Source organism: Cataglyphis hispanica, chromosome 1 (assembly GCF_021464435.1).
Source record: "Cataglyphis hispanica isolate Lineage 1 chromosome 1, ULB_Chis1_1.0, whole genome shotgun sequence".
NCBI classification, from domain to species: domain Eukaryota; kingdom Metazoa; phylum Arthropoda; class Insecta; order Hymenoptera; family Formicidae; genus Cataglyphis; species Cataglyphis hispanica.
The window spans coordinates 11130833-11151525 of record NC_065954.1 but is presented as its reverse complement, the minus strand read 5'-3'; the positions used below and the strand labels follow the sequence as shown (position 1 = coordinate 11151525).

Here is a 20693-nt window from a genome sequence, read left to right as displayed (position 1 = left end):
TACTTTTGATTTTATTATATAAAGCTTATTACGTATTTTAAAACGTAAAATAAAGTAACAATTAAAACAAAATACGTAACACATAAACATTTGCCAACAAAAATCATTCCGATTGGTTTGTATGGGCTCATTTTGCTCAACGATAACGCAATTACGATAATATAAAGCGGGCATCAAAGCGACACACGCGACGCAGTCATTATGCGCGGAAACAATGACGGAGAGACGAAGGGTCTCTTAGCGCATCGTGTTATATACGCCTCGTCGACGAACCTCATTAAAGCTATTGACCGCGCGTCACGTATATAAGTAGAAGCCAAAATAACCCTTCCAAAACTGGAGGGAAAACATAGCGTGTTTTCTCTTTCCCCTTCGAATGAATCACGATAAAAAGATTCATTTAATATTTATAATTGTTTTTATCTCTGCGAATTTTTGCATAACGATACACACTTGACAATATAAATATACGCTGCTTCGATATAATATAATGTTTAAAGATTAATCAATGCATATTATTTTTTTCTTGATAACCAGCTATCTGTTGACTTAAACGATACAGCATTTTTCTGATATTAAAAATATGCTCTCAAGGGTTAGCAACAACATGCTAGACAAAGGTGGATATTTATAAAATTAACAGCTATAGGGTACGACTATGAAGTATGGATACATTATAAAAAAAGGATTACACGAGAAAACTTTAAATCTACAGTAACTCTTTTTAACGGCTATAAAACAGAGAAATTTTTTATTAATACAGTCTATCTCTTTTTTATTAATAATAACTCTCTCTTGATAGTATGTTAAAAACGTAATCTATACAAGTCGTTTTATTTTTATCCTATCGAGCGTATTCTCATTTATAGCTTAATTTTCTGTCAATTTTATCGGCGTTAATTAATGCTTCAGCTTCGAATTATGTCTGCAAAACATAAATACTCGAAACGTTATTGCTTCGAGATTGAGTTTCTCATTTATCCGTATATTCGCCACGAGATAACATATAATATACTATGTATGTATACATACATATATATATATATATGTGTGTGTGTGTGTGTGTGTGTGTGTGTGTGTGTGTGTGTTTATATATATATATATATATACATATACATATATGCATATACATCAAGATGTATTTCATTGTTTCATCACATATTGATATTACATTGAATATTGATGTTACGGTGTTAAGTATAATGGATTACTGATATGTCATATTTAATCTGCATTCAAGCAATTTAGCATTATTGTTTTTATCTTTGGAATTCCATATTCTTTTAAATTCCTGTTTTATCTTTTCGTTTAAATAAGCAGATAAGAATATGAAAATATGAAAATATGAATAATAATTTTTTTTTTTTTTTCCAGGCAAATATGACAATTTTAATACGTGATGGAAATATATCCATATACATATTATATTAAAATATGTGTTTATATAAATATCAAGAATAAATTATAAATTATAAATATAAAAATAAAAGTTGAGAATTTTATATGTACATGTTTAATTAAAAATATATACACATAATAAATGTTTCATATTCATTATTTGATCTCTCTTCCTCTCTATTTATATTTATATATTTCTCCTTGTTATATTCTAATGCATACTTTTGTACATTGCTTTTCACTTTGTAGAAACTATTGAAGTGAATAGCCAAAGGCAACAGTAAATAATTCAACGGGCCACGAAGCAAAGGTGTCAGCAAGAAGTGTTCGAGTGAATGCATATCCAATTACAGAACTGTGCCCGGTCAAGCGATCTTTGAAGCCAAACTTCCGAACCGATCGACCCACCTAATTCCGCTTGTGCTTTAATGAGTTGATTTCACCCCGCCGACCGATGAAACGGTCGGTTTATTCCATTAGTTAGTTGGTCTTAGCGGTGAAGTTCTATATTCAATAGGATAATGGTATTTTACAAAGTTGGGGGAAGAGTGACAAAAGTGGAAAGAAAAAACTCCGCTGTAATAGGGCTTTAAAATGTTCAAATGCGTCTCGAGATGCATCCGACAATAAATGTCGGGATGAATCATTCAAGTGCATTGGCCTAAATATTGAGCCGCATCACTGGCAGCGTACATGGCGGATCGAACGTTGAGTTATATCACGGGAAGCTATATCACACCGGGGCTTAAATATCGGACAAAAATGGGATGTAGGATTGAAATGCGTCAAAATGCGATGATAATAATAAAAGATCAAAAAATCTATTCGTTGTATTTGACGTTAATAAAATCAGTTTGCCCTAAGCGAAGAACTTGGCTCGGTTTAATATCGGATTCGCGCTCTCCACACATGAGTTGCATCATAGCTTATATTATAAAGCATCAAAGTAAAAAAATCAAAAAATTTATATAAACAACACGCGCGCTGATCGAGAATGCCATTGTTCTATTAAAAAATTTTATAATGCTGCTCTGAAAGATACACATTAAAAATGAAACAAGTTCTTTGTATGAAAATTGAATTTTTTATCATATTGATAAATAATTTCATTGCGAACATTATTTAGTAGTTACATATACATTCAGGTACTTTCAATAATGAGAGTACGGCTCTAAGACGAATCTTGCTTTGTGCCATTTTTATTACGTAGCACGCAACGCGATGGGAACAGAAAAGTGGGAAAAAAGTTTCAATGCGTCAATAGTCTTTTTAACTTGTTGTGAAAAGAACGGAAGCATGAGAATGGATTTTAATATATCCCTTTATGCGAGACGCGGTGAAAAATTAACGCGACGGAAAACACAAGAAAACCTGAAATTAAATTTCCATTCACAATTTCGATTGTCAAAGCGCCATTTAAATGTGATTTGTTGCATATTAAATATTCGTATCATTGTTCACACACAAACACACGATTTTTTTCGGACAATACGCGATAAACATTTATTTTTGCTTTGTATTTTAATTATTTCCCCTTCCCTTTCATCTTACGCATCCATAAAAATACAATTTTATCGTGGAAAAAATTCGCTATGCATATCATGATAACGCAATTGTAGACGTAGCAAAATGTATAGTATAAATGGATCTCTCGACGCTCTCACGTCAAGATTAATTAGTCATGGAAATAATAATTTACCTCGTCACTCGCATGTAATTACAACACAATTATACGGTTATTTATAAATGGGCAGAATTAATCAACTGCTCGGATATGCTTCGGAGAAACTTGAAAATAAATAAATTTTCATAATCTCGACATAATAGTCAGCTCTAATCGCCTTTAATACATTCACCTGTGTATTACCTGAACACAACGCCCGCTTGATAATGTCTGATATATGGTACGCACATTGATTGGTATTCATAAATGATGCGTATGCGAGCATGCAAAAATTCGAATCATGCGAGATACACACGTGCAAAAATTTCGCATGCCATTCAGATATTTCATTTCGAGAAAGACGGGAAATAAATGGTTAACTAAAAAAAAAAAATCTTTAAAAAAACGCTCCGTAAACATTTTGCATGGGGAAAATTTAAAATTTTATATCAAAGTATACTTGGGCATTATACATTTTAGAATATATGAACCATTGTTATTCTTTCTCTCTCGCTCTCATGCATAATTAAAATGTTACAAATATACGTGCTACATGCATGTTAAAATGCATCTTCGCCACGATGTGTTGTGCATTTTGCTCCCAATTAACAGGATGAAACAAACCGCTTGGCATTACTTACCGTCATTGTTGGTCCGTGCACGAGGCGGGGATGAGCTGACGGTCGGAAGATTTCTGGAAACGTTGTCCCGAGGCTGCGGCTGCGGTCCTTCGAGGTTCGGACTGGGGCTGAATTCCGTCCTAAAGTCCACTCGGTCGAAGCCCTCCTCGAACTCGGGTATCAACTCCAGCTCATCTGGCTCGACCTCGCCTTCGTATTGCTTCCGTAACACCGATCTCGGAACTGGAACGGAAAAAGAGAGTTCGGAGTCTGCTCGTTGTGTAATGGACTCCATCAGCGACACATCAAATATACATGGGGGAAGAAATGCCATTCCGTACAAGATAGTCGATATAAGGAAAGAATCCGGAACCGACGACGACGAGCATCGAGATAAAATCATTTCCGGATCGGTATTGATTTCAGCTAAGAGCTCGCGACTGCTAAAATTCGAAACGGGATAGCGATGCATGTTTCATGAGCAAAAAATAGAGTAATAAAAAAATAAATAAACCTTACTACATTTTCCGCGCGCGCATAATTCTTTTTTTAGCGAGATACCAAGTGCGCTCAATTTCGTTCTTTATAAAATCATTTATCAATGCGAATATGCATAGAAAATGCGACATTCATCGATCATTTCGGATTTGCGTTTTACATGAAGAGAGAAAAATTCCGCAGTCTATTTCACGCATTCTACTCGCATTGCGTTCGTATCGAAGTTCCCACGAGTTTGTGCGGTCGCTTCAGAATCTGATAGATAGGCAATAGAGTGCGGATAAGCGTCGATCGGATCGAAACGTAAACGTTAACGCTATGCTCGCTCGCAAATAAATCCGTTTCATGATGTGTGCGTACGCAGCGGCTAATACCTGCCAGTAATAACGTTGCATTTGCAAGCGAGCGAGCGAGCGAGCGCGCGCGTATACGCACTATATCGTGGCGGAATGAAATGCTACCGATCACGATACGCAGTCGTTATCGTGCTTACTCGATGCTATCCCCCTATTTTTCATTTGCACGCGCGTCGCTATGCTTGCAATAAACCTTCGCGCTCCCGCTAAAAGTACGCCCGTGAATCCCACGACATGAAATAACTGGCACGGAGCAGTCGCAAAATAACATATACGTGATAAAATGTAGCAATGTCCGTGACGTTTTCGAGAAACGGCATCGGTCGATTGAATCATGGAAAGGCAATCGTGGATTGGACGATGGCAAATTCATACAATTAAAGTACGCAGATACAACAACAGTCAATCAGTATGATGATCCTTGCGGCCCACCCCCCTCATTATTCTTTCATTCAATTAAAATCCAAATATAATATATTATAAAATCATTTTCACAATTTTTTAAATAAAAATAAAAAAATATATGACACAATTTTTAAGTTTTGAACTCTTAAAATAGACTTGTTGCATTAAACCTTTACAAATGTGACTAATGTTACGTATGTTCTATCGATATAAATATAACGTGAATTATTTATTAATTACAAATAATAACATTTGATTTATTTTTGCCATTATCATATTATATATTCTCTTAAAAGATGCCGGGGACAAAATTTCTCCAAGCTAATTAACACTGGCCTGAAGAAGATATCGGTTAGTGAATTAACATGCGACCGAAATATCCTTGATTTTTCTTTAAAATCTTCCCAGATCGTTTCAAAATTATTTCCGCCCCATTTTGTCTGCAAATTTCCGCACAATAATCTCCGAAGCGTGGATAGCAAGCATGGTTGGATTAAAGGCAAATGATGCGAGTACGTGAAGCGGGTGGGGGGCGCGATGTTTAGCTTGTTTACTGCAATTAATAATTGTAATTTAACACCAATTTTGCGGCAGCAGTATATGCTGTCCCGGATTATATCCAGTCTTGGCGTTCGCGCGCGTAGAATAGCCATGAACACTTTAAACCGAGCGAATACATTATGACCCGCGTCCACGTATAATGGAACGGAGATAATGGGGAGGGTGGAGAGAAAGAGAGAGAGAGAGAGAGGACAAGGATATTGAGATACTATAGTGCAACATTATGCGCCAAGTATCGTAGAAAAATATCATTTTCCTTACCATCGTAAGCATTAAACAAAGTATCATGTCACTAATAAAGACATTTGGGTTGAAAGCAACTTCAGAACCATGTCATGTAAATTCAAAACAAACTTTTTAAATAAATACATCCATATATATTTTCATGTTATGAAAAAAATAATTATATCTCTTTTTCCCGATTGCTAAAAGAAGGTAAGTTATATGCAAATTATATGTAATATATATATTTATATCGTCTTTCTTTGCGAATATAGATTGTCTTTTCGTAAATATTTAAATTTTTTAAAATATTAAATAAAAAATGATAGCGTATCTTTGTATAAACTATGATGCATTATTTTTTATAATTTATTCAGAAACTATTTTTAAAAACTCTCGTTTTTAAGATTTTAGCAATTTTATCCTATGTACAGTTTGTTTTTTAAGTTCCATTGCTAATTATACTCTATTATCATAATATATCTGTTAATATACCTAATATACCTATTAAGTAATTATATACGCTTCGATTTTTAGATTAATTCCGTGCTTATATCAGCTTGTTTTTTCTTAATTTCTTTAAGCCTTTAATTTATATTAGCCGATAAATTAAAGCATCCGTATGCGCTGAGAACAGAAACACATAGTAATGACGTACACGACCAAGGTGTAGCTTACTCGCGGCAATTAATTACAGTAATTTAATACCAATTTCGCGGTACAGTTTGCCGTAAATGCGGGTTAAATTTACTTTGTGTCGGTACACCGAAGCTTTAATCTGCGTGGATATATTAGAACTTTACAAGAGCGAGAATAACGCAACAAAGGAAATATTTCGATGAGATGCGCCATAGTATGTGCACGTAACTTAATATAATAATCACTTATCGCATGATCGTCTAATTATTGTAGACGAGCTTGTTTGACGAAAATTAAGATCTAGTAAAGATGAAAATTATAGCTTTATTTTTATTCAACAAAGAAAAATGCAGAGACTTCAGTTGTTATTTCGATATCCTTCAACACGTTAGACAATATCAGGTATATCAAAATTCATTACTACGTACCGTAGTTACTGTTTAACGTAGATCGTTGTAATGACGCTACAATCGCCAGTTTGCAGGATAGAGAACGTTCAGCTGCGGTTAGTAATAATAATTATGAGAACCAGCAATTTACGATATGAAAAGCTTTTGTCAGATTTGCTCTTTTGAACTTTTGAGTATTAAGATATTATCCTGGAATTTTATCATTCCCTCCAGAAGTATCGTATATAATACTTGCATATTCATAGTTAACAAAAGATGAATACAAATTAATCGTCACAATATTTAATTTTGCTTCTCGAATTTTTCTCGAACTTTTTTTAAGCGACGTAAAAAATTAACGACAATTTTTAAGCATTTATAAATGCACATATATAGATATTTGTACACATATAGATATTTATATATATATATATATATATATATATATATATATATATTTTTTTTTCTTTTTAATTAACATTAAACAAAGTATTTAAAAAAAATGATTCGATTAAGAAACTAAATTATAATTTTGACTTTTCGCAAAAAATTTTGGAATCAATATTGAACTCTATCCATATTATTGAAAGCTCAAAATTAGTGCGGCAAGTGCGGCAAGATTGCCATCGATAATCCACATATTCCAGATGTTAGTTTCAAGTACCGTTCCGTCACGACGAGATCATGAATCACGACGCTCGTCCTGCCGAATCGAGTGCTCGCCAGTGAACGGCAGTAAAGCCTTCAATGAGTTCATCGTGGAGGCGGCCGGAATGAGGACGGGAGGGTCCAGGACGACAATAATTGTTCCCCAAAGTCCCATCAGTGAGATATATCGTGTAGACCTTGGCAAAGCTAGAGACGTCCTAAATTCTACGACTCTCTACGTCGCGATTCGTTAATAAGATTCCCGTAATGCGCGAGAGGATCCCTCTCAATCCCGCACGATCGAGAGATTCCACAGATCCCCAATGTAACTTGGTAAAATGGACGGAACGATGAAAGCACTTCGAAATCAATCCAAATTTCCATTGGTCGATAGAGATTCCGCGATTAGTACAAGCAGCAGTGTAAGATACGAGAATTTATGTGTAAAGGTATCTCCTACTGCAAATAAATCTCCGTATTTCGATACATTTCGTTCAATCGCCAATTGTCTTTCTTTCAAATATGCTTTCTCAAACTGAATCTGTGAAAATGTCATTGATTGGAGCAATGATAAGATTTCATCAAAAATTAATAATTTTTTCACTGATCTTGTGAAAACATTCACATTTGGCACTTCAATTTTAAATTTCATTGATTATGATAGTAATTTTACTGAAAAATCAGCTACTTCCACTAATTAGTCTTCTGAGATTTTGCTGTTTATAGTGCTATATTTATAATTAAAGTGCTATCAATGATAATACCAGTAACAATTGATTCCATTTAAGAGAGTCTTGTTTTGAAAACTTTATCAAAACTTTAAAATTCATAATAATGACGCAAAATGTATATCTATCAAATGAATTAATTCCATCGAAAATGTTTACGTAATTATATAAAATAATGACTTAAATAAGGCAGCAAGATTAAACAATTGGAGTTTTAAAAGTATAGAAATGTAGCAAGCTAATCCATTTTTGAACGATATCGAATAAATATTTTTTTTAGTGAGTCTGATTTTTTTTTCACGTATAAAAGTCAATCAGCGCTCAGGATGGATGTATTAGAATAAGACAATGGCAACAATTGTTGTAAAAAAAATCTATTTTTATCACCAGCAAAATGCGTCAAGAAAATTGAACCAATGTATAACATTGTTATATATAACAAATCAAAATAAAGCTTTCATTATAAAATTTTAATTATCACTTTGTATTAATATACTTCTGTTCAAAATGTTAAAAATTTGAAAAATGAATATTTCAATAATTACGAAGCTTTAATTAAATTTTTCCCAAGTTAAAGTGCCCATTGCAATTTAATTGAAAGCTAAGCTTTCTTTTCACTTTTGAAACTTAAATGACTCTCTAATTAAGACACCGACAAGATTTTCTTGTCAAAAAACAAATGTAAGACTTAATAAAATTCGCTATAAACAATTGCTACAAACATTAATATAATCTACGCAACAGACTAATAAACTGTGTAAACAAAGACATCTTAATCTTTTCTCGAAGATATGTGTATCGTTTCCTTTCCTTTAATTGTTCAATCTTTCAAAGCTAACTTAGTGCACGTATGTGCAATGATCGTCTTATAACGCACATTATGCTGCTTCTTTATAAATACAATACTTTTATTATCGTGATAAATCTCGAGAGATATTCTCCGCTGTGTGTATCTCTGTTATGGACACCGAACATACTCTGGGAAATCGGATCAGTACAAGACAACACTTGGTAATGGCATACACCGCAGATGATCTTGAATGGACCGAAATGTACGTCGGCCGCGCCTGCGAAATTAGGAACATATGTGTACGGACGAAAGGACGCTTCGCTTACCATCGGTGCTGCAGTGCTTGGATATTGCATAAGCACGTCGTTTCGTGCCTTTATCATCCGTTCCGCTGTCAGCACCGACGCCGATGCGAAAATTACCTTAATAAATGTCTGAAACTCGGTAGAGAACTACAAGGAGAAATACATGTATTCCGATCTATACACAGAAACGAAATATATTATGAGAGTTTCCTTAAAAAAGACAGCTGTTTACAGAGATAGAGTGCGAAAAAATATACGTATAATTCTCAGTAATTACGGTAGATTCAAATATAATTAAATACGCGTCCGCAAAAGGCTTGTGTGCTTTTTGAGAAAGCAAGTTGCAGTATATTTTAATAACGAATTCGCAAAATTTTATTTCGTCTACCTCCACATCGCGCATTTAAACACGTCGGCCTAGACATGTCAGCTAAAAATCCATCAGACCTGCACAATGCTCGCCATGTTTTTTAATTGTGCACAAAAAAGGAATTGAAATCCACGACTGGCCGAGGCGCGTCGCTCACCCTTCAACGTGTGCGAGAAGGATCCGAATGACATATCCGATAAAATGAAATCGCGATCCTTCGGAAGCGATCATGCGAGCGCGATAAATCTCCCCCCAAGACTGACAAACGAAAAAGTTAAACGCTGTAATCGAAAATGTAGTATGTAAATCCCCGTGAAACACGGACCTCGACGCTCGTTTATACATCGCTATCGAAAATTTCACGCCCGTCGTTTTTTGCCCAAACAACCACTCCGCGCCTCTCCCTGCCCTCACTCGTTTTGTACTGTGTCACTGCCGGAACAGGAGCGTTGACCGCAGGAAATGCAAAATCGTTTTGTCACACGAAAAAGTGCTAACCAGTCGACAATGGTGACCCTGTTTCATCGACCTCTCGCACAAATTATATTTACATAGAAATATAAAAGAGAAGGGAAGAGAGGGGAAAAAAAAGAGATGGGAGACAGCATGCGGATGCGGCTGCCAGGCGTGTAAACGTGGCGATGATTAATGAAGAGCGATAGATCGCTCACTTCGCTCTCGCCTAAAGGCGAACGCGTACCGGTCACGATTATTAATTATACACGCTTTGCGTGAAGCGATAAGAATAAAACATCAATTGACTGTCAGCAGAAGAAAAGTTAATGTAAATTACGGCCGGAGATTAAAAAGCGCGGCGCGCACAGCTTTTCTCACCGCAGCTTTTTCGCGTGAGATCATCATAAAAGTTCCCAGTGAATTCGAATAGAACGCGCCCTTTGGAAAAATATATCATAATTCATTTTCAAATTCTTCACATATCTATTCTCGGCAAGGTATTAAATTCCTCGTAGAATTCTGAGGGTTCTAATGACTTTTCTTATCTTATTAATCGAGTCAATCATCCATCTTCATTCATCATGTCGCATAAGCATGTACCACGCGCTGTCACATATACATAGATATATATATATATATATATATATATATATATATATATATATATATATGGAACATGCGTATTACTCAAATGCGAGAGGAGAACTTTTTTCACAAGTATCACGCTAACACGTAAAATATCAGTTTATTTACACTATACTCTTTCTCGATATTATCTACTGTTTCTCTCCTCTCTCTCTCTCTCGTTTTCTCATCATAAAGCAAACCTGCTGCGAGATAAAAGTTCCGCTTTATCATATAAGTCTGGCATCGCTCCAGGTCTTAAAGATGCGCCCGAATCCTTTTCATTTACTTCTGGCTACTTTTGTTGACTTAACAAACTTTTATGAACATTTAAGAAACTCGACTTCTTTTCTTTTTCTTTTTTATAAAAGCGCTTTATACAAAACTTAATCTATTTATGCAACACACAAATGTCTCTTAGAAATAATTATCTTATGGGAAAAAGAATATTATCGTTTTTAATTCATTTCCGCATAATTTTTACGAAGATACTGTATATATATATATATATATTTTTTAATGTGATGTTTCTTTCTTGAAATGATTGGACAAAAAAATTTCTTCCTTCTTTTCTATTTTTAAAAATAACAAAACTGTTTAATTATATACATCTGATATGATTTTGTAAAAGATGAATAACTGTGTCATTTTGCATTCAGAAAAAAAAATACAAATTCTTATATTTCTTGAAAATAAAAAATGGATTTAAGAATAAAATTATAGTTATTAAAAACAACTCAAATATTCGATATTTATTTGTTAGTTTTTCGTCGTAGTAATGCAAACATTCCGCTGCGCACTGATTTAGAGATACCCCGAGGGAAAACGAAAAAGGGTGTAAAACAACCGAAAGCTTGAATTGCAATTTTCGCACAAAGGCCACGCGCGAGCGACAATATTGAGTAAAAACCAGTGTGCAGATTTGAATCCGGTCACGGAATGTATTACAATACATATGCAGTTCAAACGAGTATGCAAATTCATTCGCGGCTGACTGTACTCGGACAAAGGCTACTTGTCGGAACAAGGCTCTACTCCCTACTTTTGTAAGGTGGGTACCTAAGTGTTTGTAGAATAAAATTGTGCAAAATAATATTATGATGTTATTAAATACTAATGTTAATCAAATCTATAAAAATATTTAAATATAATAACGATTAGTTTTTAACAACTTTAATTAATGTGATGATTTCTTATGTTGTAAAAAATATTATTACTATCATAAGTTCTCACTTGGAGAGAAAATAATAAGTTAAATGTATAAACCGATCAAAACAAAAAAGGGCAATTTTATATTTTCACACTTACTGCGCTACCGCTATTGACACAACAATAAAAACTTTCTCTCGAAAATCTCACGTTCAAATGAATTGCATTTGAATAGACAAACGAGGATTATTCTTCCACCGCTGATCTTAGCGCGTTTCCACCTAAATTCCACATTGTTTTTCTACTTTCTTTTCTCTTCACATGCCTTTTATTTCTTTCTGTTTTCGCTTAGAACTCGAATTGTGATGTTTGCATATTGTTGTTTGCATATTCATTCCGGGTCCACTTTTACAATTACTACCGGCATATATATATATATATATATATATGGCTTTATACTACATTTTCTTTCTCTCTCTCCGTCCATCGTTATTCTATGTGATTCACTTGGAATTGAATAGAGAGAATATACGACAAAATAGAATGCAATTGCCTGGTCAAAAAGGCCGAAGGCGATTATTACAAGGGATGCGTCATGCATAATAACTTTGTAATTGTCATGGCAGAAGCACAAAGTGAACCGGTATTATTACTTCAAACTTCTGTTATCGCAATACAGCCGGTCACTGTATTATCCTAGGAACGATGTATGTTGCGATTACTTATACATCTTTTATCTTGCAGCGATGCTTTGTTCGTTGCTCGCGACAATATAATATAAATTTTGCAGCTATAAAGAATATTTTCACACTCTACACAACTCCTCCCAACAAATTTATAAGTTCGTATCAGTAATCGTAATCAGTAATAGATAATTTTATATGTATAACTTTTTAAGTATTCTTAGCATGCAAAGTCTGTAAATAATGTAATATAAATTCTTTTAAAATTATAAAAATATAATAAAAAGTAACATAGAGTATGAAAAAATGTATAAATAAAAATACAACGATATACAAAAGCATCAAAAATGTGAATATCCTCAGATAGATATAAAATAAAAAATCTCATATAATTTTTCGCATCAATAAACTATATTAATAGTTATCTATATTGTGTGTAGGTGTGGCTCTTCGAAAGATCAAAAAAATTTGCGAGTTTAAAGCGCTCATATTAAATGCATATGCAAGGCAATGTCCTAGATTCAAAGATTAATTGAAAAATTATAGTTAAATTATTTATTACTATTTCAAATACATATTAAAAATTTATTAGAAATTTTTTTTCTGCTAGAAATGCGAGAGAAACATAAAATCAATCATTTATGTGAATTTTTTTCTGCTCGTCAATTACAAGGATAAAAAATTATTTGAAAATTATTAAATTTTCATTGCGCGAAAAACAACATTATTATATCCGTATTTTTTAGTAAACTAAAAATCTCGCAAATTTGCATTAAGAATATATGCAGAAAATGCGAAATCTGCAAGCGAAAATGCATTAAAGATGCATTCTGTAACTGGCGGAAAACGCGAGAGAATCATTTTTCGCTTCGCTTCAACCACTTAACGGTCCCGGTGTTGTAAAGTCCTGCACGAACCAGTGAACAGTTTCCATCCTGTTTCACGTAACTGGCGAGGGTGACAAGCGCGATACATGCATGTCAGTCACCATCGTCGCATCAGGTGCGTTCATTCGGTACGCAAAGGGAGGAAAAACTCGCACCTTTAAGCCGTCGGATCTCCATTCTAAAAGTGTAGTATACGAGCTCGGATATAGTTGTCACTCTCGTGAATAACAAATGAATAATTTAGGTAATATATATAAAATAATTTATTTACACATAATAAATTTTATATGTTAAAAAAGTAAATTCGCGCAAATACATATACACACACGCACAAGATTAGCCAATTACTAGAGAGCTTATCAATTTATATTAATTATTACATTAATTTTTCTCATTTATATTGATTTAGTGTAATGATAAAGTTTTAATTAATTTTTATTAATTTATTTATAATCGCTATGCAAACATAGTAATAAAAATGCAATAAAATAAAAAAAAAATTTAGAAATGTATTGTAAAAATATGTATGTACATCAAATATTTTTAATAATTCGTTTTTTTACAAGTATTATTGAAATTATTTTTAATAAAAGTTTTAAAAGAATTTAAAAAAACTACATATAAAATAAAGAAAATAAAAACACGTTAAAAATTAATGATCAGTATGAAAATTGCGGTCTTATCTATATTTATTCTTTGCGATAAAAAAAAAATTCTTTTTTGAGAAGCGGCACTAATTCAGACCAAGATGCCATCTCTCTTCCTTTCTCCGCTTCTCTTTCTTTCTCTCTTTCTCCCAAAGGTATATACATGTATATATCTTGAAAGCGGTCACAGTCGAGCGAACGAGGGAGCCGCCCATGAATTCATTTGCAAAAGGGCTTCGTTAATCTCGGCCGGGTGCACTTCCCAATTGGCGGTCGCGTGTGATTGAGTGCGAATGAAGAGGAGTGCGTAAATCGAGCGTGCATATGTCTCAATATTCGCGAGCGCGTGAGATCACGTGTCTGCGTGCATTGTACGCGCACGGTTGGGCAATGCAGCGGCGCGGCACGAGACATCCACGTCCCTTGATCAAAGTGCTTGCCGAGCAAAGTGAGTTGCGTGCTCGCACGCATGGTTCAGTCAGCGGTACGTACGGTCGTACGATCGTCTTCCATGAGCGTCGAGACGCTGATTTTCGTCGAACGCGAGCCGTTTGAATTAAAAAATCACGATATCGGATCTACGAACGTCGTTTTATTTAAGTATTAATGTATTTAATAATGTAACAATTGTGAAATATTTCATTTTTACGCGCCTGTACGACTTCATTCTCGTTGAGTAACACGATTCGTTTCGACGATTTGCTTTTTTACGTTTTTGCGAAATGCTCTGCGTTGCAAAAAATTTGCGTTAAATTTTAACATTTCAGAAAATTTCCAGAATTAAAAAAAATAATATGTACACATATTTACACGCACACAAAACATATACAGATATTTATATTAAAAAAAAAAAAATCAAAAAATTATAAATTAAAAACATAAATTAAAAACAACGGATTATTTTTCATATATATATATATATATATATATATATATATATATATATATAAATCAATCAAAAATTTTATATTATATATGAAAAAATCAAAAAGTTATAAATTAAAAACAATGACAATTATTCTACAATCAAATATGTATACATATGTGTGTGTGTGTGTGTATTTTTTATATGTGTATAATATATTATGTATATACATATAGCCTCTAGCAACACTGACAATTGCAACCAAATTCAAATCTATTATGCATTTTCGTTGCGTCGCCACAATTTGTATATAATCCTGAAATCCGATATTAAAACGAGACGATCTATCTCGACTGGAGTATCTCGTTATCCCGGGTCAAAGTAGCATTTGTAATGCGATGCATCGGTCGGTGGAAACGCGGAAACCTCTGAAGCATGGCACTGCAATTATAATGCAATTGCAACGGATGGTCTTGCTGTAGAGAATTTCAATATGACGAATCTCACGTGTAGCGACCGCATTTATTTGGCAAATGCGACAATCTCGGCCGCACCCGAGTCTTATTCGATCAGAAGCATCTACAAGGTTCGCCCGAAGACCATCGCGAAAAAGTTCGATGGTTCTGCAGTTGCAGCCCTCGGCTATACCCAGCTGCAGAGAATTCAATTCCCGCGTCAACAGAAGCGAATTTATCGCGACCGGATAAAGGAAGGACGCGCGAGAGAGGTTAGAAGAAATTGTATGAATACAAAACTTTTCCCGGGTTACTAGCGAGAATTCCTTGCTACGAGATTACACTTCATCGCGTCTATTCGCATAATACCTGTTCCCTATTCCCGCCAGTTTGACGAAGGAAAATCATTTCCTAGCAAACGCTACCTTAAGAGTCATACGAAGAGTGAAAAAAAATGCTTGTTCCATCAGAGTTAGATCTATGGTATTTCGATGTCTAAAAAGGGGGAAGGGGAGAGGTTGAAAGAAGCCCATTTCACGGAATATTTTTATGATAAGAGAGACACATTACCCCCCCCCAAAAAAAAAAAAAAACGAGTTCTGACTAGTTTCTATTTTATCTATGCATTGACCTAGCGATGGACTTTGGGGAGCAGGATGAAAACTTTAAGAAAAGATAATGGCTAGTTGAAAAATGGCACTCCCTTAGGAATAGACCAAAGTGGCCGTTTTTATCTATACTGAAAGAGGCTGTAGCAATTATCATACACACAATCGCAGAGTCTTACGACAAAAGATCTATCTTATTTAATATCTAGAATTCACGGCCTTTACAAGACCGCAACTAATACTTTTAATTAGTAATATCTTTAATTAGTAGGATTAATATTCTTATAAGATAAAACATTATAGGTATGATAAAAGTATATCAATAAATATTATTACTATATTAAAATATATTCGTCGCCACTAAAAAAGAAAACGCTCTGATTTAGTAAACAGATTATTCCTTGTCCGTGTTACAAATTACAGTAATACAGTTTTTTTTTTTCTTATTTATTTCATTAGAATCCAATAAAAGAGAAAAAATTCTTATTCTGTAATAGATGACGCACTCTCTATAATTAAGTATTGTTTTTTCACCGACCGGAACAAACGTGTGTTTTATCATTGTTTTCCTTTAGAGCGCGAGCAAATTTTATTCTTCTTTTTTCTGAACCGACAAATTTCTGCAAAAAAAATTCACATATTTAATCACTGTACATTTATTTATAGAAATTTACAATAAATAAATAAATAAGTTTTTAAATAATATCCTTCTTTCAGCATGTAATTAAATAAATCTTGAAATATAGATTACTCGTAGAATGAGTTTTCAAACGATTTACGCTAGTGGCATTTAAAAAAAAACGGACAATAGTGATTTCTGTATTTGTGATCTGTATTTGTGATCTGTATTTCTGTATTATGTGAGATAAAACGCCACATAGAATGATGAAAAATGTCGGCGCCATGAAAGAAAAGCACAAACGTCAAGATGAGTTATATCTTGCTAATCTTTCTCTAACGCAGTATAGTCGCAGTAAAGATTGATTAAAACAAACTGTAGCTACCGATGTGAATAGAACCCTATCAAAACGAGTTGATTGTGATATACAATCAAAGAAAAGTTATAGTGTGCATGAATAGCGTGCTCTCGAAATTCAATGATTTTTATAGAAACGAACCAGGAAAGCATGGATTATTTTACACTGATATATGGAAAAAAAAGGAAAAAGAGAAAAAAAATTACAATAAAAAATCAAAAATAAAATATCAAAAAATCATAAATTGAAAACATAGTATCAATATATGCCAGATTATTTTACAATTGTGCAAACGATCAGTATGTTGCGTTCATAGTTCATGAATTCAATTATTGGAGTTGTACACGAACAAACACCACTTGATCATGACCGACAGCGCGTTGATAAACGTTCAGCTTGATATTACGTGTACATCTGATCCCCGAAGTTGATAGACATCTCGCCAAGACTTGACCACTTGTTGAAAACTTGCTTTCGCGGTGATCTGTAAACCTCGCTGCAAATTGCAATATTGCGCCTCGTAATATTTAGTGAAATCAAATGGGAGAGAAACAATAGACAATTGATTGACGCATCGAAAGAGATTACGTCAACTTAATGATATGTTTATTTAGAAATTTAAATCAGGCGAACAAAGGAAGAGTATTATTTAATATTTGCAAAATATAAATTTTCTACAAAAATATATAAAAGCATTTTATATAAATATTACTATTTATAATTATAAAATTAAATAAATATAAAACAATTTTTTCGTGAGTGAAAAAAATATTCTTTCAATATTTTCTTATCTAGAAAAGTTGCATTTTATTTTGCAATATATGTATCATGCAATTATAATTTATAACTTTTTAATGTAACTTTTTATTGTTTTATTATAATTTATAATCTATTTAATTAATAATAATTATTATAAAATAAAATAAAATAAAATAAATTAATATGTGCACACATAATTGTAAAAACTTTCTGTTTCCTCTCCCTAAAAAATTATTTTTTTCAACCTATTAATTTACTTTTTTTTATTCTTCGCGCTTGCTATTATAATGCACATTAAACTAGAATTTTTTAAAAATTACAAAGCAATCTGGCGAATGAAATTGATCGCTACTTGTTGAAGATCGCGAGCGCGACAAGTTGAAAATGCTAATGAAATTGTAAGTAAAATAGCTATTAGTATTCTATAATATAACAGCAATTACATAAAATGATAGGAGTAAAGAGCTCGATCCCTAGGATAACTCACTATGTTTTCGATCTCAAAAAACACCGGCGATCGTGTCAAATTCGGCGAGTTTAACGAGTTCGTGATCTAAAATATGCAATCAAAACCAACGATACTGCCTGAGGGACGAGATCCTACGTTCTGCTATCTTGAAATATTCAACGACCAACGCTCTGCCTTGTTTCTCGATCGCGTAACAAATTCCCGACTGTGAGTGGCTTTTCGACAAAAAACAAGATGGAAGGATTGAATACCAAATTAATATCGAAAAGAGAAAATTGAAATTTCAAAAATAGAGAATATTAAGTGATCCATGTAGAAATATATGATTGATATATTATCTTTAAACTTCAAAATCGTTATTTTATCTATTCATTTATCTGTGATTTTCTGTTTAATCTGTTCATCATTTCCAATTTTTATAAATATATAAATTTCAAAATTAATTTTTTTTTTATTTAAGATATTCGCTGATAATGTATTAATTTATTAATTATTATTACTCAAATCTAATCTCAATTTTTAAAAATGTATGTTTGTATATTGTACGTTAACTTTATAAAGCTGATATTTATATATATATATATATATATATATATATATATATATATATATATATATAATTTATTTATATCAATAATTATAATCTATTAATTCATTCATGAGTATTATTAATTACTACAATTTACTAGCATTAACACTGCATAAAATATATCGAAAAGACAGATTTATTTTTTTTTACTCTTTAAACTATCATTTTTACTGAAAGCGACCGATTTCATATACCATACCAAAGAATGGATCACAAATATGTCGGATCCTACGACATGTAATGCCACGATTTACAAAAGCTTTTCATTACATAATAATCGAATGCATGTAGATTAAGGCATTTATTAATATGGATGTCCGAATCGCGTGAAACCATCACCGCGTGCGCGAACATTGAAAGCGATAGCGATTGATCGACCTGAATTGTTAAACGTAATCGAATAATTCAAGTGTCGACAGTATACAGCGCGCAAATTAGCGCACGTCGCGCTGAAAGATAAATTATACCCACGCCTAAACCTAGAAGTCCTACTCGCCCGTACAATATATGCACGCACCACGCGTATAATGGTTTAAAAGCGCTTCCGGCTACGCGCGCCATTGTACAGACTGTCGGGGATTGTTATGAATACACACACACACACACACACACACACAGACACATACATACACACACACACACACATACGAGCAAGTCGGAAACCGGCCTGGAAAGAGAATCGGCAAATGCCACTCAAAGTCTAGAGTTAACCGAGTCTGCCGAAAGTGTGCGTCACTAAATGTAAATTCGCGGCGAAACAAAGGAACGAAGAAAACCGGTCGTTTAAAGTTAACAAAATTTATTTACCGCGTTTATATGCGGTGTTTTTATTTCGCAACCGATCGATTAACTGTACTGATAGTCGTGTATGTATAGCGCCTTGTTTTTTCCGAAGGCATCCAGGGTAAAATCGAGATAAAAGGTCAGCTCCGCAAGATTAGTTCATTAATTTTACATGAGGCAACCACGTGGCGCGTAATCCACTCTTTAAGATGGAAATCGAGAGAGAAAAAGAGAGATTCGCGACAAAGCGCCTCGAGAATATCGCGCGATAGAATATTGTATATCCAAAGGATGATTTGTTCATGGCTTGGTCTCTTCCTTCGTTCTGTGCTCAAAGTTTTAAAACAATCGAAATTCAGTTTTTAGATATTTATAGATAGTTTTTACAGATTTTTATATAGATATGCTATTATTTGTCATATATCTAATTATGATTAATTTATTACATTAATTAATTATTAAGTATTAAATTAATTATTTGCATATCAAAATCTTTGACAATCGCAAATTAATAATTATTAATATCCAGATGCACTAATAATGTATGTATGTAACAAATATGGAAATTATATTAATAATGATAAGCCGAAGGAATGATGACTTAATCATTTACAAATTTGTTTATCGAGAATTCGTGGCAGAGTAGCATAAAATTAATCTAGTTTAATTTCAAACTTCGCGTTTCTTAATCTTTTGCATACAACTCACTGCAACGCGCTTGTTTCACAAAAATTTTTTTCTTATCTTCGGGAAACGTCCTATATATAAAAATACATATCACAAAATATATAATTGTATTTGTACGCAAAAAGATTTGCTTTCTATATTTATTTCATAGGACATGAAAAATTATTAGGTACTAAAAAATTTATTCTTTTACATTCATTTCATGGGACATGCGTATGTGCATGCTGATTAATATAATACACAGCTTTTTCCTCTAACAAACATACAACTATATAAATTTTTTTCTCTCTCGCAAGTATTTCGCGGTAATAGAAAGTTTTAGAAATAATATGTATTTCTAAAACATGACATATCACGAACAACCTTGCATGTCCCTTCGTTATTTATTAATTAAGATACGTCTCTGAAATCGAAATAAATTGTGATGTATTAGCTTGCGGCAATTTTAATGAGAATATATTGC

The 20693-nt window shown here is 33.2% G+C and overlaps 1 protein-coding gene across 5 annotated transcripts in view; it reads right to left on the bottom strand.

Annotated features, from left to right (window-relative positions):
* Window positions 1-20693, bottom strand: part of LOC126850343 (protein eva-1 homolog C) — a 160843-nt gene that overhangs the window by 21954 nt on the left and 118196 nt on the right. For all 5 annotated transcript variants that reach the window (XM_050593229.1, XM_050593266.1, XM_050593258.1 and 2 more), the window contains one exon: window positions 3703-3924. In XM_050593229.1, the coding sequence (XP_050449186.1) occupies window positions 3703-3924 (222 nt within the window). The remainder of the gene's footprint in view (window positions 1-3702; window positions 3925-20693) is intronic.